The 22,047-nt window shown below is 32.9% G+C and overlaps 1 protein-coding gene across 2 annotated transcripts; it reads left to right on the plus strand.

Moving 5' to 3' along the window:
• The first annotated feature begins 4 nt into the window (after window positions 1-4).
• Window positions 5-21,460, plus strand: LOC120325788 (uncharacterized). Of its 2 annotated transcripts, XM_078111435.1 has the most exons (20): window positions 5-192; window positions 377-414; window positions 1,133-1,278; window positions 2,183-2,278; window positions 3,249-3,368; window positions 3,890-4,021; window positions 5,793-5,997; window positions 6,917-7,162; window positions 7,504-7,713; window positions 8,566-8,681; window positions 10,188-10,316; window positions 11,707-11,774; window positions 12,764-12,832; window positions 13,185-13,264; window positions 13,733-13,872; window positions 14,515-14,710; window positions 15,104-15,262; window positions 16,126-16,221; window positions 17,103-17,267; window positions 18,266-21,460. In XM_078111435.1, the coding sequence occupies exons 1-20, from the start codon at window positions 5-7 to the stop codon at window positions 18,553-18,555; spliced, it is 2,889 nt and encodes a 962-aa protein (XP_077967561.1). In that variant the 3' UTR covers window positions 18,556-21,460. The 2 variants fall into 2 exon arrangements, with proteins under 2 accessions (XP_077967561.1, XP_077967562.1); XM_078111436.1 differs by lacking the exon at window positions 16,126-16,221.
• Window positions 21,461-22,047: the final 587 nt, after the last annotated feature.

A 22,047-nucleotide genomic window follows, 5' to 3' on the forward strand; every position in this document is an offset into this window, starting at 1 on the left:
TGATATGGCAATATTAGTTGCCTTGTTTAGTAAAATCAGACAAATCTTCTCCAGTTATGTGTTAATGACACCTGAAGACTCAAACGCAAGTCCTTTTATTATCGGTAGCAGTTTATATTCAATGCCTCTCATTTATTTGATCATTTTGGGCTGTGTCGTCCTGATTGGATATTTCTGCTGGCAAAGTTATAGGTAAATATTGAAATATTTCTCGATTAATTATACCTCTAAATTAATAACATTCCCATTTCTATCAAAATTCTTAACAGTTTTATAGAATTTTCATCAGTATTTGATTTAAAATTTGTGGAGGTATTTAATTACCGCTACTTTAAAATTGTATTACCGGTTACTCATATGACATTGTTACTTTCAGGCAAGAGTTGAATGAAGAAAAATTACAAGAGCATGCTGGTAAGATATTAATATGTGAAATCGGACACATAATATAATATTCCTTTAGTTATACTTATTTGAATAATGATAAAAATGTATGATTTACTGAAGCTTGAAGTAATCAATTGAGAAATTTTTCTCTCATCGGCCACTAAAAGGGGAATGTTTCTATTTCAAGAAAATTACCTAATTGTAATCCATCAAATGATGCTGGCATTGTATAATCAACAGAAAGAGGTTGTGCTGTTTTTATTGTAATCAAATTATCCATCCTTCAATTTGCTGAATGAAATGAGAAAGAAAAATCTTATTTTGCAATGAATTTCAATAAATGTCCCATGCAATGTTTTGTGCATCTACCTTCAACATTGATAAATAGGTACTCCAGTAATATGTGTACCAGGTTAGGGCATAAATTTATTCCAATTTTCCCTATTTTAGTTCTGTTACGAGTTCAGGGGCTGTCTGTGTTAGCCAAGTGATGAAGTGAATATACCCCCTGTCCATAGGTTTCAGCCAATATATATATATAAATTCTTTTGTCTCGGATATAAGATATGAAAAAGCTATATACTTTGAAATTACAGTGGCTTGTTATAGTTTTTAATTTAAATATGAGGAATTGTATTCGAAGTAACGTTGATATGATTTTCAATTTACTTTGTTTGATCAATTTACAATTAATATTGATTAAATCTCTCCTACGTTCAATCATCTTGCATATTTTCTTGTTCAGCTTCTTCAGATGAAAACTTCACGAGTTATAATTTGGCTTGGTTAAATAAATTAATCAATTGGTCGTACATCAGCTCACCATCTGGCACTCCTGATGCTATCAAACGTTGGATGGAAGATGTCAATATAAACTTGGCGAAAAGCGAGGTAAACAGACATAAGGGTTTGAATTTTTGTGATCTTGCATAAAAGTATATCAAATATTACAGAATATAAAATTTATATGTATAGCTATTGTTTTGGCCCAAATATTCGAGTTTATAGTAAAATAACAACATCATTGTTTGGGTTGTTTTTGCATATTGCAACTTTTCAACTTTCAAATTTTTGAATGTATTTAATGTGTCAATCAAGTATTTGTATCACAAATGTATTATGTATGAGTAAAAAGTCGAATATCATATTTTTGCCTTTGTACCAGTAATAAAAAAGTACATTTTGCCCCTTTTTCAAAATTTAATTTGAAAACTAATAAAGGTATAACACCATATTAGAAATGTGTGAGGTTCAGCTTGGACAAGACATATTCGTTTGCATTATTTTCCAATGTATATATATAGGCTCCTACACTATATTTAATTCTGACAAATTAAATACAATCACTTACATGCCACAGATGCTGTTTTTACATATTGTTTCACTTCTACTGAGGCAATCACTTGATATGTATAAATCAACATACCGGCATTCATGCTTGTTACTCATACTGCCATGCTGGTTGATATTATTAATAATATTGTTGTCAACTTGTACTTATTTGGTTAGACTAACCAATGTGTGGAATATTATTACAGAAATGATGATATTAGTCATCTTGTACCATAGCATCATGCCTATGCCATCATGGTAGATTTTTCAAATATGACAATTATTCATGCCCTTTGGAATAACCAAATCCAACTTTATTACATTGCAGTGGTGGGCATGTTCTTTACACCCATGATTTTTAACCTGCTACAGCAACGTAGCTACATTCAGCACTCTCCCTCATGTATAGCTTTATAATTTATTTAATTCAAGTATGATTAACGTATGTTTTTTTTCAATCAAGAGTCCAATCAAGATACTTGTATATGGGATTCGAAAAGGATCAATTCCACCATGGATCAGGGAGATTGGACAGTTTCAAAAAGTACGGGATCATGTTGTAAGTAAAATATCAATAACTTATTATTGATAGACCAATCAGTTTATTATTGTTTCACGGTAAATATTCTCTAAAGTTAATTAGAGATGAATTGCTTTTAAAGAGTATTGATCTTTATAATCAATACTCAATTTGAATCTATGATTCAGAAGTATCTCACTTTAAGCGGTGCCAAAACTGTTGCTCAATTTCTTGTCATTCACTGTCAATAAAATAAATTACTCAGTAAATATTATTGATTTAGTTTCTGTGGGACTAACTACTTAATATGCCTCTGTGCCGGTGGATTCGTACCCGTACCCGTAAATATTATAGTTTTATTTTCCAAATTTTCAACATAACGCTATGTGTTTCTGCTTACCGGTGCTTTGATTTTGTTGAAACTTAACTGAATATAATATATTCAAGGTTTTTAAAACGAATGGAATATTCGAATAACTTCAAAATTAATAATATTTGATATACCGGTAGTAAATTCTTAATTTTCAGAATAATTTAGGATATATTTATATAATTAAAATTTATGATTTTGACCTATTCACACTAGGCAATCGTGAAAAAAATTGTCTCCATCTAATTTCTAATAACACCAAATAAGGAAAACCTTATAAATAAGAGTTCATCTTATCTGCAATGCTTCCCTGTAACGTCCTTTAGTTTTTGTATATATTATAGTAAAATATTTGATGGATGTTATTGTATAGGCTACCTTTTTTGCCAAATCGGTTGCAAGTATTGGAATGTTTCCAATAGCAATTAGTATAGTTCATTTTTCACCAGTCGATTAGTCTTTATTTTTTGTATAAGGAAGTAAAAGTCTTGTTCTCATTGTTTAACATTGCTATTTTGGTACATCATACTATGTCAGAACAACCACAGGTTTAAGACCTGTAACATTTTTACATTTACTGTGTAAAAGTGTTTACTTACCTGCTCGAAAACATTTTGTAAAGAATACGATTATTTACAGGAAATTCCAGTGTTATTTGACGTTCAAGAATTTGGATTAACCGTGAGTGTGCAGGAGGAAGATGGCGGCAAAATAATTGCTTCCACATACACAGCTGTTGTGACGCAATTTAGTTGCTGGGTAAATGTTATTTATTAAAACAATTTTTACACATTTGTTTCTTCCACAATACTCAAGTACATTTACCATGTGTCATGATCTCCTGCTTTCCTTTGTACTCATTCTCTGAAGTGTTCTTGGTAACTTGTACCATTCCAGAAGTACATTATTTGTGTACCCCCTTACCACTTTTGTTTGCCAGTTGCAAAATGAATTTTTTTTATATCGTAAAATTTTTAAATATCGCATTTGGGTACAACTGCTTTTTTAAATGTAATAAAATCATATAACGAAGGTTCATCATCAAATGAGCCAGACTTTAGTTTAATAGTATTGTCAGAGAAGTTTGGACAATATAACATCTTATAGCTTTGTGTAATATTAATAAGAACTGTGATGTTGGAGTTGTTCATTTTGAATTTATGTTATTAACCAAGCAAATAATCAGTACAAAATCTTTTCTACTGTTCTAATAAATTTCAAGCCATATATCCAATATTTTGTTGCTTTCCTTCTAGTAATTCATCCCATCTCTTTTTCAGTATAAAGCAATCATTTCACGAATTGATGGCAACGTTCTGGCAAAGTTGGAACCAGATTTGGAACGGCCTCACACTGTCAACTTCAACATGAAATTATTATCAGACCAGAAAATATCAACGACTGTGCCAGAGGTTGGTTATCAAACTTTCATGCTTCGTGGCCCTCTCTCAGCATTTGTGTCCCCTCGCTCTGCAATAAAAAAAAATCTGATTTTGTTTTAATAATGGTTTTCCATCAGGTATTCTATTCGCTATGCTTAATAATAAAAAGCAAGAGAATAAATCATTATAATCAAAGAACTGATTGTAATAAAGAACAAATCGCAGTTAATTTACTTAAAATTAATGCAGTCATCGCAAATGCCACTTAATGAAGGCCTCCAGCGTGGCCCTCTAAGGTAGGCTAGTCAAGAGACCAGTTTGTAACACCCTGCTATACTCTGGTATGTTGACTTTATACCTAATAATTTAATAACGATTATTCACTCATTGTACTTTTACTGTTGTGCTCTCAAGCTGCAATGCTGCTGAATATGATGTTTACTTAAGAATGAGTAGGTTACATGATATTTCATACTCTTTCTTGTTCATATGAAGTCCTATTAAAACTAGGTTATACAACGACCATTATTGAATAATTTCCTATCCCAAATACATTCTAAAATAATATTTTTGAATATGGAACATCAAATAAATTCTAAATTAATGTTATGCTCAAAGAAGATGTCGATGTACGAGTATATTCAATTTTGATTTGTAAGTGCTGAAAAATTGAGGTAAACAGTTATTTGATTGGTTCTTGAAAATTTTACAATGTCTGCAAGCTTTTTGAGATTTTGCATAGTCTCAATCTCAGTAAAAACCAATATTTATTTATTCTTTCAAGGTTCATTAATCAAATAGGCACCATATTTGCTCTGTGTATTTAATGGGGCGTTCCATTTAATCATAATGGATTGGATGAATCAAAATACCAATGTAGCTTCATTAATGCGTAATGAATTAACTGAAACTGGATCTGCTTAAGTAGCTTTTCAGAAATGTTATTGATTTTTCCATTTAATCTCAACTTTTCCTCTTGTTATGCAGCTATTTATCATGCTATACAGGCATGACCCTTTGTTACCTTGCCAATTTGAACTTGTGAGAATTCTGTGATATGGCATATGAGATTGGGCACATTTTTGCATATATTCAGAACGCTGAGTCATTAGTAAATCCAATTTCTGTAATAAAATTTGAAAATGGACAATCCGGATATTTTTTTTTGCATGGTTTTCATGATTTAAATCAAATTTGACGTAAATCATTATTTACTCAGAAATAACCACTGTGATTTTAATTACGGTATATAAATTTAGAATTTTTTGATTAGTTGTGTTTTCATTCTCGTCTGGGCACGTTGCTCTAATGATAGATAAAGTGACCACTGGGCCAGGAACATTTTCAAGTGGGTTACAAATTACAAACATATTAAAAATTGCTACTAGAGTTATTGAAAAATCAGTTTAACTTTCAGTGTAGTAGCAATGAACGATGATGCTGTTTTTGCTGCTGAGTGATCATTTTAAATATCAAAGCAGAAGTGGCTATTTCCTGTAGTTTTACCCTCGCATGAGTAAGGTAATGGGTTACAGAATTTTTTGTGCAACAAAAGTGGGCCACAAAAGAAAAGAGGTTGAGAACCACTGGGTTAAACTATGTTGGCCCCGTAAGTTAAAAATCTTGCCCATCACCCCACCCGAGGTATAATAAATTAGTATGAAATGGTCAACAGGAAAAATCACAGTCCTTCAAGTCTGTGATAGTTTCTTACCAAGCAGGGGATGCAAGGAGCTTTGTTTGAACTGAAAGTCGTATAAAAAAAAATTTATTACTCACATATAACTCTTGTTGTATACAGGTTGTCGCCGACATGATAAAGGCCGGTGTTTTGAAAACGCCATTTTATGTCAATGTTTCTACATGGGGTCCTGTGATCCCTATGACTAAAACAAGACGACGCTCTTCCAATACTCCAGAGAAAAAACTTAAACGTAAAGATGACAATGGGAACACTATTTCTATTAAGGAACATGCCGCAGTTGGAAATTTTGCAACACCGAAAGGTATGTTATATTTTTTCAATGTTTTTTGCATTCCACAAACAAGTTTTTATTCATATTCAATGTTAGTCATGAGAATTTTCAAAACATCTTCATACGCAGATAAAGAAAAAATATTGGATTATGAACTATAAATTCCATAATTAGTAATTTGATACAATATGTTTTGAATTATGATTTATAATTCAATATAAGCCATAATATCTTCTAACACAGGGGTGGGCAAAATACGGCCCGTGGGTCGGATCCGACCCACTGAAGTGTTATATCAGGACCACTTGTGTCCGCTAAAATTTTGATTATAGTTTATATAGATAAAAATTTACATTGGAGATATCGATAAAAATAACGTCATGTTGAGTTTTTAACGTCCAGCTCGGAAACCACGTCTGTTATCTGTTACTGGCCCACTCAGAAAAGTAATTGCCCATCCCTGCTCTAACAGTAAATAATTTTCATACATTCAATGTACTTTTTCATTCATAATAATTTAAGTTAGAAATCTAGTATATTATAATTCTTAGTATAGGTTTTTAATATTGCAATTGCAAAAAAGTATTCCTCAAAAATACAACTTCGTCAGTTCTTTTTTGCTTGACATGAAATTTTGATTCAGACAGAGGAGTCTGGTTTGGATTTACCTCAAATCAAGGCTAACTTCCATAGTTTCACATGACTTAGGCAGAAGAAAAGGTACTCCCGTAGTGTGTGTACCAAGTTAGGGTTAGGCCATAATTTTATGCCGATTTTTCTCATTTTAGTTCTACTACAAGTTTGGGGACTGTCTGTGGTTAGCCAAGTGAATATGCAACTTGATGTAAAATAGACGAATAAAATTAGTTACCTCCATATTGGTACATACACTCCTGGAGCGCCGAAGAAAAACATCGGGGTTTTGATGAAAATTTTTAATATTTTCCAGCTGTCCATACCTTGATGCCAGAGACGGACACATTCAGCACTCCTGCTGCAAATATAGACGGTGATATGCAAATACGAAAATCCAGTACAATGCCTCTCGAAACATCTCGTGTATTATCTGATCATTTAAAAGCAAAAAATGGTTTGAGTGGAAGCTTGGGATCTCTTGTTGGAATAAAGCGTACTCCATCGGGACGAGGTCCTGCTAAACCGATCCGGGCTCGAGAGAAAAGACTTATTATAAAAGGTATAGATAGCAATTGTAGTTTATTTCTAATCTTTCTAGGATTTAGGGTTTTCCATATTTACACTAGACGAGAGGGAAGGTAGTAAGACTGCTTGATTATAAGGCAAACCACGTTCTCTGTTACAAGTCCATTTTGGTTATGGGAATGGTTAACCAGTCATTCGTATCATAAGCATGGATCTAATGGTGGATAAGGCATATTATATATTGGTAGAATTGTCCTACTTCCCACGAGTATTTTTTGAAATTTTAGCTCAATTAATGAATTAAAAACATCTCTTATTAAAGTACTTATCATTTTTATTAAGATCTGAAATTAGGTTTGTTCTTATCATTTGCAGTGATAAATTCCAACGGTCTTCCAAATAAAGGAGTTCTATATTGCCAAGCAACATTAGATTTTCCTCATCAGAAATGCAAAACTAATCCAGTTGAATCCGGTTCCAACCTGTCATGGCCAAATCATGATTTGACTTTTGATCTAAGTGCTAGATCTTCTGAAGTGAAACTTGTTTTGTATAAAACTGTGAACAGTAATGAACAACTGGCAGGTGAGAGTATTTTTGTACTATGATGTTACATTGTACAAGATTTTCCATGTTCAACCCAGCATAATGTCAGGTAGGGGATGAACATGACGTTTTTTGTTGATGAACAAAGTAATAATAATATTTATCATTTCCTTAAATTTTCATTTGTAATTTTGAGCTGAAATATATAAACCATAGAATTGCTATAAGTTGGCTGTGATCATTAAATTGCACATCGCTTGACGTCTTGCAGGATAAACTTTAAAGTATTGGTTTGTTCTCCACTGACTTGTAGGTATTCTGCATCCATGCCCACTACTTGGCAAAAGACAATGTAAAAAAAATATGTCTTTGTCCAACCAACTATACAGGGCGTCTAAAAAGTAAGTATACACTTTTCATTTTGATTTGCTATTCAGGTACTCATCATAGAGCGTTCATTTCTTCAGAGAACACAATATGGATGAAAATTTAGGTATTGTTTGCATTTTTCATCAACCCACAGAATGACAAGGAGAGTAACCCAAGATATGAGGTGCAAAATTGCTGATTGGTAAGATGAAAAATGCAAACAATAACTAAATTTTACTACTCATCCATATTGTGTTCTCTGAAGAAATGAACGCTCATGATGAGTACCTGAAAAGCAAATCAAAATTATAAGTGTATTCTTACTTTTGAGACGCCATCTATGTCGAACTAATTTTCAGCACAAGATTGGTCGGACATTTCATTTGATCTTGTGATGATTGTAGTCATAGCAAAGCTAGTTCTTGAGCAAATTTTTAAATCTAAATCCATATCAACTAATGTACCAATAGTGGTATTCCTTTCAAAATGTCAATCAATTAACTCTATGTTACTTGTTGTCAGATTCAGCCATTGCCAGTACTGTTCTATATCTTGATAAGATAAATATTGATGAAGCAACAGAATTGTCTCTTCCATTGAAAACTGTTGACAAGGAACCTGCTGATATTAAGATCAAGGTAAATTTAATTGAATTGTTGTTTGACGATCAGTTTACAAATTCCCAAATTACATCCACATACCGATTTAATATGGCTCATCAAACTTGAGTGATATAGCTTTAAACTTCATGTTTCTACCTTTTTACGTTCCAGATGCCACCGATTGTTACGTCATTATCACAGTTTATCATTTATATCATTATCTTAACTATACGTTTTGGTATTAGGATTACATACTGGTCGTGAATGTCTTTCGGTTTCTAATTTTGTCCCCCATTCAATTACTTTTGGGAACCACTATTTGAAATCGTCACTTTGAAAATCATTATGTAGTTTTATAATTAAAAGAGGAACATGAAAACTAGGTTCAGATGCATGAAAAGTGTGACCACCCTTTTAGATGCTATAAAACATCGGTATTTAGGTTGTCCTGTTAATCAATGGGTTTCGTACGGAAGTAGAATCATTTTGCTGTGTTTTCTTGGAATTTTTTTTAGAATATTTTGGTTAAATTCAGATATAAACAATTTTTAATAAATTATAAGAGTTGACTTGAACTGGAGTATACATCTTTTTCCATGTTTATTTTCTAGTGCTTTGATACATATTAATGTCGTTTTAGAATCATTTAGATATGTGATCCACAATAATGTAGGAATCATTAGCACATTGTTGCGACCATTTCTAGCACTACAATGCAAATATTTGATTTTTGTTGCTTCCAAATTATCTTATTGCACAAGCCTGTTACTTCCTAAATTAGCAACTCGCAAAAACGTCCATTAAATTGAGCGGTTCATGATATGAAATTACTTGCTTTCATAGACTTTTCTAATTCAGTAAGTAACGTATGTATAGGAAATGAGCCATGCTTTGATGATAGGCTAAAAATAGCCCTGAGTTAGTTTTATTTTCATTCATTTTGGATGCAACTTTTAATCTGGATTATAATATCATCATTTTGGCTGACCTTGAGTATAAAATCAATTTTAAATAAATTCTGAACATCACTTGGTGAATGGTAAAATAGTGTTATCATAGAAATATTTTCGCTTTTTTTCAATAGTTTTTTCACAAATTTCACTTTGTTGTATTTTGGTTCAATTTGATTATTGATAAAAACAACATTTGGTACTTCCTAGTATATGTACCAGGTTAGGGTTAGGCCAAAATTGTATTCTGATTAGTGATTTTCCCTAAGCTTTCCGGTTGAACTGAGAACATTTTAATTCTATTACGAGTTCGGGGACTGTCTTTGTTAGCCAAGTTAATATACCCCCTGCCCATAGGTTTCAGTCCCTTTGCACAACTTTATGTAAAGTAGGCGAACAAAATTAGTTACCTTCATATTGGTATGTACATACTTCTGAAGCATCCAACATTTATCTATGCACTTCAATTGTTGTAGACAGTGGCAATTTAGTCATCCTGAAATTAAGTCTAGTAAATATGTAGTACTGGTTCATTCTTTCCATAAACAAGGTTACAGTGACATTTCTTTCACTGTTTGTTATCTTTCTGCAGCTTGATTTTACCGAAAACCCTGTCGATGTGAACTGTAGCAGAGATTTGTCACAAAAATTTTCATCACCTCGCCGTTCTCTCGATCTTTCTCTCATCAGTAATCATCTGCCGCCTATGACTGATGAAAAGGTATTTTAGTATTTTTATTTTTTATTATATATACTGGCAAGTAAAAATGCTTGTTTTGCATTGGGCCTCCATAGTTGTCGGTTGTTGCCCAATTTGTGAGTTACCAAACAATGTGTTTAGGCGTGCTCTATATCGTCGTTAAAAACCAAACAGAAATGCTAAATCTTCACACGCTTTAACCTGTTTCAGACGCTCAATCGAGCCCAATTTTGAATACATTTTTATTAATGTCATACGACCCCCAAAATTTACCCAATATACAATAATTATATACCATTGGAAAGGTATTTTAGAGTACTATACGCTAGATGTCACTGGAGGACCGTAAACTAAAACACCTCTTTCAAGAGGTCTCTCGTAACGTCAAAAAATAACAAAAATATTTACACTCTCTCATTCTATCAGCTGTTGGACGTCTATCGCTATTTAAAGCTGAAATGTGACTATACAGTTGACTGCACATTGGTTTTCTCTTTCATATGATACTAAACGCTTTTCCATAGCGCGCGTTGTTCAATCGTTTTGGAAATTTTCCGTTTGAGAAGTCACCACATCGAATCAGGCCAGGCTAAGCTTGATAGATCGATCGGTTGTTTGTTTGTGCTTTATCGCGTTGAAAGCTTTTGTGAGTCATAATAAAACATTTATTATGAATCATAAAAGCTTATAATCAGCAGACAAGGAGAATTTGCGAGATAAAACGCCTAACTTTTTTTCGGTGAGGCAGCTGCGATCAAACGACTCGATATTTTTATAACTTCCTGACGTTGTGAGATGTCCACTCTCCTATGTTATGTAGCATATAAAATGACCTTCAAAATAAGACCTTATCATACTAGCTTTTGTTATTGGTTTGCGCGCAACGCCAAGGTTTATGGAATCATTTTCTTGTTGTGCGACGTTTTTATATCGCAGCGGGAAGTACACGCGTGATATGTAAGCGAAATTTTATCACTTCTAAATGTCATATAAGGTTCATTCTCATATCGTTGTGTGGGGAATAAGATTTCCTTTCAAGCAAGACCATAACAAACATTCCAGATCTCATGGTATACACACAGCATTGCAAAACGTCTGAAACGTCGCGCATGCGTCAAACCGGGAGGATTAGGTTAAGCATATAACAATATCATTTCAGTAATGTGCCAGTCAAGCATATGCCATACATGAAATACAACTTCAACACCAACAAAGATGCTAAATTAACAACTGTCCTGCACACTGGCTGGCACCCACATCATAGATCACAACCTCTTCACTTTGACGAGCATTCCAATTCAATTGAATACAGCAGCAAACAATTTTACTACATTTTTAAATACTGTTGCTTTTTACTCGCATTTTACATTAGTCATTTTAGAATTTCATGTTTTGTTCTCATATTTTTCAGGCTTCATATTTGAAAGACAGAGCTTCCACTATTTCTTCATTTTCAAGTGACAACTTGTCACTCAGTGGGTGAGTGAATATTTCAAGCAAATTTTCAAGTTGACTATACTGTGTGGCATCGCAGATAACACATTTTGGGTTCAAGCCTCCGGCATCACCCCAGGTGTAATAAATTAAGTACGCCTAACCGGAAAGGTTGCATTCCTTCCTAAAAACAAGAGAGCTACGCACAAATATATGGACACGTTAGACCAGAGCGAATCAGTCCTTACCGGTACCTTTGACGCTACCGGTACCCTCAAAAAAGTTCTGAATTTCCAGTAGCAAGAATTTTGCAGAATCAAAACGTACAGCCAGTCATGACACTGACTAAAATCCGTGTTCCCATGGATAAAAAATAATACAGCAAAATTTTAGACGAAATATCAAATTTCATAGAATTCACGCAAAATTTTGAAATAAATAAAAGTAATAGCCTTCTAGCGAAAAAATTAATCTTTAACCACTGAAAATTTCAAAGCAATAGGTCCAGTATTCGAAGAGAAAAGCGACTTTTTAAAAACGTGTCAAAGAACAAGAACAACAACAACATAATATTGAAACGATCGTTATGTCCACTTCGTGTCCAATAATAGCTTTTTACATATTGTTTGATATCAATGGAAGTTTGTAAATGGCCTTGTTCAAAGCAAATTGCATGATCAAGAGTGTCATAAACAAAACCTGTTAACTTTCAAAGTAGGGAAGATGGGTTTGTTGTCTCACACATTTGAAAAATATATCATCAACATAGTGTCATATATTTTGAAATCCCAAGGTTCTGCAACTCATTTATTCTAGATAAAGAGTTATAAATATGATGTTGTAATGATTGGTAATATTTGAATAGTTATATTGTACACTATGAGTCTATGACACAGGTTTGAATTCTTAGAATATTAATTATGGATTGCTCCTGTTGTAAAAGTGGTTTCAAGGGAATTTCTCATGCTTTACAATATATAGTTGACAAAATTCTGATCCCAGATATAGCGCTACATAAATTAACTTTTTTGCAGTTCTCAAAGGGATACCTCTCCAAGCACAACTGTACGTACTGAAACAACCAAAAAAGTTTCACCAAAAAGGTAGGATGATCATTGAAATTACTAGTCTAGAACATAATATAATGTCGAATATTGCAAAAAAAGACAATTATAAGCAAATTTCTGAAGCCGCTTCAGAAGTGTGTGTACCAATATGGAGGTAACTAATTTTGTTTGCCTACTTTACACAACTTCGAAGTTGTCTGAAGGGACTGAAACCTATGTGCAGGGGATATATTCACTTGGCTGACACAGACAGTCCCCGCACTCGTAAGAGAACTAAAATGAGTAAAATTGGAATAAAATTATGGCCTAACCCTAACCTGGTACAGGAGTACCTTTCTGAAATCTGATCTGCTTTTATACTGACCTTTATGGTTATCGTTTTTTCTAGAACATCAGACAGAGAAAATATTCATATCAGTAAAAGTGCTCCAAATATGAAGGAAAATATTGGACTGGAGTTGACTCTAGGTAATGATAATTCTAATGCTTATTCAATTATTATTTCAGTTTAGGAATTGTTAATATAAGAAATAAGAATTATATATAGGAATTCTGTTTTGAAAATTATTTAAGTTGAAGCATCCGAAGTGAATCAAATTTTGCCATATGAAATTAAAAAAAGCTCCTCTTCAAAATATTTTTTTCCTTAAAGTTGATTCGTTTTTAATTCATTCAACTTATTAATTTTGAAATATTCTGTCCTAGCAATAGATATCGTTGTTGCATAATATAATAATAAATATTTCGTCTTTATCGAGTAGTCTATGCCAAGCTGGGAAGGTTCCAGTCTTTGCAAAATTCAGTTTCTTACAATGTCTACTCGTATAAGCCTGGTTCGAAATAAATTATGTGCAAAATTAGTCAGAATGTTGTCTCATTGAATGCTTGTAATTCTGTTTGTGACGCTTTTAAAACAAACTTGATAAACATTGACAGATGTGGCAACAGTGGAAGGATCAGTGGCTGAAACAGTTATGAACGATCTTTCTAAAGACTTGAGTTGTAAAGTGGCTGAACCAAGTCCTGAAGTGAAAGGAAAAATCAGAGGAAAAGTGGTTATAACGGCAATAAAGAAGGTTTGAATTTTGTTTTATTGATAAAATAATATTTTATAATTGATTTGCCTATGTTAGGTCCATTTAAAATGAAAAAAATATCTGAATAAATTTGTAATCAGCCATATTTTCTTACTTGATGCGATTATGAAAAAAGGCTGCAGAAAATGAATAAACAGTAAAAAAGTTACTCAACATTTCTGTATTAGCAAACTTTTCTTGCGAATAAGGCTCAGTAATGAGTTTTATTCTATTCAAACTCAGTTTGTAATTGCCTTTCCTGTTTTGATAGTAAGTTATTTTGTGTCCTTATTTCGTGGTCGTTGACTGTTTGTTTACAATTTCCATGCATCCGTAATTGCTATTAGAAATTCAGTTTATATAAGTAAGCTGTGTGCTGATGTGGATTGGCAGAATGGCCCATATTGCTAAACATTAGGAATACGTTGACATCGCACCTTTGACCTGCTTGCGTGGGTTCGCAGTTTTAAATACAATGGGGGGTAATTATGTGAGAGACAATTGCTGGACTCCTCATGGTTGTATGATGGTTCATGTTACAGCTGGTCAATTATTGCTTCTTCCACCATCAAGTCCATGCATCTGAAACAAATAGCTGGCTAACTAATCCCGTACCCGACATGAACATGTGTTTATATATAGACCAACATTGAAAGTGATGCTGATACCGAAGTACAACCAATAACCAATGGGCATGAAGAAAACACAAGTGATGCAGAGAATGTTGAGAAAACAGAAAAACTGGCAACAGGAGATGACATGTATTATAGTTTGAGTTCTATTGAAACACCGACAAGTTCTGGAACTACTTCTCCTAGAGATGAGGTTGTAAATAAAGGCGAGTTTGATAATGACCTTTTTCTTGGTGATCAATGTAAATCAACAATTCTTTATTAATTGTCTTTTCTCTATATCATTATTCCAAATAACCAAGGAAAGGTCACAGCATTTGATGTGAGCAAAATTTCAACTTGATATTGAAGTCATAGGTATCCTTTATAGTTCGTTTTCTTATGATATGCCACACAAAGTGCATAACTCCAGCTAAATATCTTGAGATAGACATTTTGTATTTATACAAGCAAAGCAAAAAATCTTACTCCGGGCCGGGGATGAGTGATTCAGTTCTATGAACTTGTAGTATCTCTTTAAATTAAAGGTTTAACGGTAATTCTGCAGATCATCGCTGTTCATATCTGAAACATCTAACATAAACATTTTTTCATTACAGAACCGAAACAACCGGTTGTTGAGGTGGAACTGCCACAGGAACAATCGATAGATTCAGTGAAACCGAAGAAGAGACATTTAAGAAATAGTAAAAGACCAAAAAGCTTGGTCTCTGGAGTGGAAACCAAACATATTCCTGAAAACAATGAAACAAAGGAGTGTGAGTTAGATTTTCAATATCATCTGCCTTTATTCGGCATCATGTCTCATTTTTATGTTTTTTCATCGGCACTCCAGAAGTATGTGTACCATTATGGGGGTAACTAATTTTGTTCGCCTATTTTACATCAAGTTGTGTAAAGGGACTGAAACCTATGGGCAAGCGGTATATTCCCTTGGCCAACACAGACAGTCCCCGAACTCGTAACAGACCTAAAATAAAGATAATCAGAATAAAATTATGGCCTAACCCTAACCTGGTACACATACTACAGGAGTACCCTTTTCATCAATCTCCAGCATATGAATATAGCCATTGCTCTACCATTGCTAGTGCTACCAAAGTCATTGCACTTATATAATTTATGTAAATTGTCGTAGTAATTTATGTTAGAATTGTAGTAATAATTCTGTATATTATGTTTTATCTCAAATCAGATTTGCATGATGTTGAAATATAGCCTAGTTACTCTAGTCAGAAATATGTGTTCATAGTAAAACAATTTATGACGATTTGACTATCCTTGGTTCCATGTCTTTTTTTACGCTATAATCATATGTGCCCTGTGTTCGAGGATGTTTCAATGAAGTAAGAAAAATTTATTGCTTTCAAAAAAAACAATTCCATTCCACTTGATACAAGTTTCGCTAGAATAGTCTAGCTCAGTCCGTTTCAGTGTTATATTGTGATTCTGCCCTTTTCTTACCCTAACCAGGAAAAAATGCATCAAAACCTGAAGCCTTTCTATCAGAAAATTTTCAGGTCACTTGTCACGGTGGTATGCAGTTTGTGTTATATATTGTGTAGAAATCGTAATGTAGATATTGTAGCAATAGTTGGTGTAATTCATCCATCATAATTAGGGCCGAAAGTACGACGCAGCAGAAGTCTGATATTCGGAAAAGGGAAAAAGAAACAATATAAAACCGGATCTGCAACTGATTTGCACAAGCATGCAAGTATGGTGCAATTCTATAATCTTTGGCAATCTTTTTTTTTCTCATTTTGTGTAGATTTAGTATTTGTAATTAGCGAGTAGTGCAGCGGTTCTCAATCTCTTTTTTTTCGTGGCCCATTCCCATTCAACAATGATTCTGGGGCTCATTAACTTTTTTATGCAGAGGAAAAACAATCTTCCTGCGAAAATGGACACTTTTACAATAATAATTATGATGAAAATTACCCCTCAATAGCAGAAAACAGCATCGTCATTCATTGCTGCTATGATCAAAATTTAAGTATTGTGACACAAACGAAACTAGCAATTTTTAATAGGTCTGTGGTCCAACTCAAAATGTTCCCGTGGATCAGCTGTGGGCCATGGCCCACTGGTTGAGAACCGATGGAGTAGTGTGTAGCATGTTCATGTAATTCATCATGAAATCATTGCCTGTGTTCATGTTATGTGTGTTGACTTATATTATATATTAATCATATTTGAATATCAAGAAGATATAAATTCCCTATTTCAGTAACCTATTTTGCAACAATATGATATGTATTCAATTTTATTCGTAAAAATTCATTCCCATAAAATATGAATTTTTTTTTTATCTCTGTGGACAAAATTTTCTAAACATTTTTGAATAGCTTCTTTATACATCCTTTTGTGTTAAGATGGCTCACTTAATGTCTTCTACAGTGTGAAAGTGTGATAATCTGGACTTTTCGGCTTACATATAATTAGCCATGAATTTCTCACAGATATATCTAAAAAGTGTGATAATCTGGAAATTTGGGCTTGCATATAATTAGCCATGATTTTCTCACAGATATATCCAAAAAGTGTGATAATCTGGAAATTTGGGCTTGCATATAATTAGCCGTGATTTTCTCACAGATTTGAAGGATGAAAATGCTTCCAATGGTTTTGAAGATGATAATACAGTTGTAGTACCTGAGAATGAACTGCAAAAGAATAAGAAGAAAAAGAGCAAAAGTATCACCAAGATATTTTCGAAATTGGGAAGAAGGCCTTCAATTAAGAAGACGAGGAAGGACTCCGGTATTTCTTTGGATATTTGAATACATTAAATAATTCTGTCAACAAAATAAACAACAGAATTTTCACTTCCAATCTAATGTTTCTAAAGGCTTCCATTTGATCATTTTCAATGAGTTTGAGAATAATATGTTTCTTCATGTTTTGACTTGGTTCAAGATTTCTTTAAGGAAAACTAATTTTCTGAAAGTATTGAAAACCAACTCATCTTTGAACTGTGATGCCAACAAGCTCAAATTTATGACATGTACTTGTGGATATCTTTTATTGTAGCTGTCTATGATCCTTTTTGTGATGACCTAGGGCAGTGTTCTTCAACCTTTTTTATTGAAGTATATCTTTTACAGTTTTTCAAGAACTTTGTATACCTTCACAAATACCAATGTTTATTTAAGGCTCAAATAAACAATAAAATTTAGGCACATATTGTACTGCAATATCATCATGCAATCTAATAGGCTGGTGACCGCAAGTTATAAATTTGTCTGACTGCCTTAGCGTCGACGGGAATGATATTCGACGTAAATCAAAGTGCATGGCAGCCAAAATCACCAACCCAGACACATGACCGTATTATCTATATAATTTGTGATGTAACAGCGTGCTCTAGTCGGTTCCTAGCGTTAATAACATTTTATATTTCATGTGCGCAGCGTTTGCATTGTTGTCTCCAATTGAATATTTTATAATTTATTATATATATTAGATTTAGATTTCCTGATTTAGGCTGTACACCTTTCGTATACCCTTTATCAGTTGTATACCCAACTTATGGTCTGGTATACCTTTGGGTATACCGTATACCGGGTTGAAGAGCACTGACCTAGGGGTTAGATCGTTGAGTCTGCAGATTAAAAATCTTTTGTTCATACCATATGCTAACAATTTTCTCACCCAGGGTCTAAGTTGTTCAAAGTGAAAATTTGTAAAAACACTTCATACAAAATAATATACATATTTATCAATAGCTTTCATTTCAATTTCTATAATTCTTATTTCAGACATTGTGGAAGGTGAAATAAGTTTTGTAGAAGGGGGAAAAAGCTCAAGAAACAATAGTTTGAATAATCCAGAAGAAACAGAAGAACACAAAAACATTCTCATAACTCCTCCTGAGAAACCAGGATCTTCTGTCGGCAGCGAATCTGAATCTTTCATCTCAGATGCAACTGCGACGCCATCCTTATCGAACTCATTCAATTCTTCATTAACTGATGATAAATCTATCAAAAGGAGCAAAAGTCTGAGGAAACGGTTGTTTGGAGGAAAAAGAAAGACAACGAAGAATTGAATGAAAAGTTTCCATCATTCACTCATTTTCTGTCAATCATGTTTTAAAAACACATTTGGGAGAACGGCTAAAAAACGAGAGATTCAAATCATACTGAATTCGAAATTTTCACAAACTCATTATAGAGCTCATTTACTTTGTATATGAAATAGCAAAGATGAAAATTCACTGTTCAACAGTCGTGTAATAACTGATAGCATACTCAAGAAGATCATTTTTATAAACTCATCATGTAACTGGTATCCATTTTGTATCTAAAGATAGCTTCATGCAACATATAACTACGTTAGAAAGATGAAAGTTCACATTGCAAAACAAGAATGTAAAAACTAGTAATATACTAAAATTCACCAACATTCTACACAGCATTTACACTGTTCAACAATAGTGTAATAACTGGTAACATACTTAGGAAATTTATTTTACTGAACTCATCATGAAACTTATATATTCATTTTATATCTGAGAATAGCTTCATGCGGCATACAACTGTGTTAGAAAGATGAATGTAAAAACTAACTAGTAATTCACCAAAAATTCTACACAGCTATTACATTGTTAAACAGTAATGGAATAACTGATATTATACTCAAGAAATTTGGTTTATAAACTCATCATGGAATTTATATATTCATTTTGTTCCATGGTGCACAGAATCATGTCGCAAAGATGAAAGTCCACGCTGTAAAACCGTAATGTAATAATTGGTAATATATCCAAGAAATTTATCAAAACCTAAACAGAATTTATCATATGAACTTGTTCACTTCCAATATTTTTATTTAGAAAAATCAACATATTGTACATATTCCTTGCTTATAAAGGTATCGGTATAACAAGCCTAGATTATTACTTGTAGTTTTATTGAGTTTGCATCAGTACATTTATTACAGATAGGAAAGCCTAGTAAGGCTTTTGTTTTATACTTGTATGCTGTTAATAAATTAATGGTATGTGCCATCATGAAATTTATTATGTATCATGGTTCAATATAGTAATAGCATAATGAAGACAATTGCAGTATCGAACTTATCAAATTGTGTTAGTAAGCTCCACTTATGATAGAGAAAGCTCATGTTTTTGTTTTCTGTTCTAAAAATACAGAAATTTTTGATAAAAATGAACAAATTGATATTTTTTGCTTTATCTATGAATCGTTGCACAATAACATTATTTTTCCGTATTTCTCTCCGAATATTTCTTTGCTTAAAATTCTGTTTTATGTTTCATTTTTTTTATTACCAACATATTTCTGTAACACATTATTTGGAAATATGTTTATTATAATCTCAGTGAATTTCCATTGATCATGTTGACATATTTGATTCAACCGTACTTTTTTCTATATTTTTGTGTTATCAAATAATCGTGCCATCATTTTATATCTTAGTAAATCTTCCTTACGTCGTTTTCAATAATATACAAGGCATTTCGACAGATTAACAGTGTAATAGTATACGGTAATTTTCACCTCAGCACTGTATTACACAGTGTATCCATATTCACGATTGTTGCCATACTCACCAATACCATACAAGTGTTGTTTATTCATAGTGTGGTACTTCAGATGATCATTTATTTATACAGCATTATTTGCTCACCCTGGCTAGGTCTGTTATTTTTATAGTACCATCAATGTAGCATTAACTATATCCAAACAAATAAGAAATATCTAGTTTTTTGTTGATTCAGCATAGAATTTATGTTTTATGGCTCCATTTCGGTTATAGTGAGCTGTACATTGTAAAAAGTTTTCATTTCTCTTTAATTTCAATTTTAACCGGGAATGATGCTTTAATTCCAGCAAACTTGAATTTGCTGGGAGTTTTTTGGCTGTAAATAACTTGACTCGAGCATGTGCTATTGAAATATGACTATGAAACTCCTTCGATTTAGGTTTTTAAATGAATATCGATATTATCAAATTGTCTCTGACCAACATATGACATTTTCAAACAGATATTTGAATATGAATCTCTGCGATGTACCAGTATCAAAAAGATTGGTATGTCAATTTACTTGTTTAGGTCATACCTCCACATTGCCATCAATGTCCTAAACTGAAATATTTGTGTAATCATTTAATCAATTCTTGATTAAATTTATTTTATAGATGATTTTGGAAAATTTCTGATTCAAGTTATACTTTTATCATCGTAAAATGATATTCACTGGTCTGTGTCAAAATATTATATTTTAATTTCATATCTCATACGAAGGCTATTCAATGAAACTGTGTTATGACCACATTAATCACTGTACCTAGTTTTTCATTTCATGAATCTGGCTGGTATTCATTTAATTCAGCAATATTTCCATCATTTGAATCGCCATTCTTGTTGGTCTCCACTAATTACTGTATAAGACCACTGCAAGGCCTAAATTTCAAATAACTAGAAAAATGAGCGCAACTTATTCATATTTATAATAATATCATGTAGGTGTCCTTATTTCTGTATCAGCTTAATCTATTACGTACTTTGCACTTTAAATGAAATTCAGCTTTCAATGCTTCTCTAATTGGTACTTTATTATAGGAATTTTCCATTGGTATACACTGTATTTCTATGAATACAGTTATTACATTGTGTTATTTATTCTTGTGTTAGATATGTAGCTGAATGGACTTAAAGTTAGTCATTTCAGTGGGATAAACCGAATCCTGAGCGACTGTTTTTCATCTAAAAAAAAACATCGCTCTAATGTGTAATTGTTCATTTTTTGTTTTCACTGTAGACCTTTTTTCTTTGTGTGTATTTTGAATATGCTCCCGCTGCAGTTCTTTTTGCATTTTAATGATATTGCTTTACTGTAAGATTAATGTAGAATCATTCCATTTAGTGTATTATTGTATGATACTGATGCTTAAAAAAAAATCTTGATTAAAATGGAGCAAATCTTATAAGTGATCATTCAATTGTATTGCGACAAATTAACACTGCAAGGCATCAAAGCTATTTAAAATACTGGAATGGGTGAATAGTGGACGCACCTATTATTACCCTGCGTGGATTCAAATTCTGTGAGAGGTGATTATGTGCGAGAGGATTGCTGGACTCCTCGGATGCGTCTTGTAACGGCTAGTCGGTTGTAGCTTTTTCCACGAAGTCCACGCATCTAAAACAAATAACTGGCTAATTAATCCCATATCCGACATGAACTAGTAGCCCAGCCAGAGACCGTGGTACGTCATCTTATCGTCTTTCCTCTCCCCCATCCTGGGACAAAATCTTATCCTGTTAGTGTGCTCCAGTCTTAGGCTACTCTAAAATCTAATAAATCAGCATCTTGCAACGCAGCATGCGATGTACACCTTTTTGTTATTAGGTTTTAGCTGTTCAACATGAGCTAAATTATTTTTTAAGGATTTTTTCCTACGTCTCAAATGAGTTAGATGAGCAGGTTGACAATGAGCCATCTGCTAAGAGTCTAATTATCCTATACTATAGGAGAAAAACTTTTTGTTGCTCAGTTAATTTCACTCACGATTAT

This window comes from Styela clava, chromosome 4 (genome assembly GCF_964204865.1).
Source record: "Styela clava chromosome 4, kaStyClav1.hap1.2, whole genome shotgun sequence".
Taxonomy (NCBI): Eukaryota; Metazoa; Chordata; class Ascidiacea; order Stolidobranchia; family Styelidae; genus Styela; species Styela clava.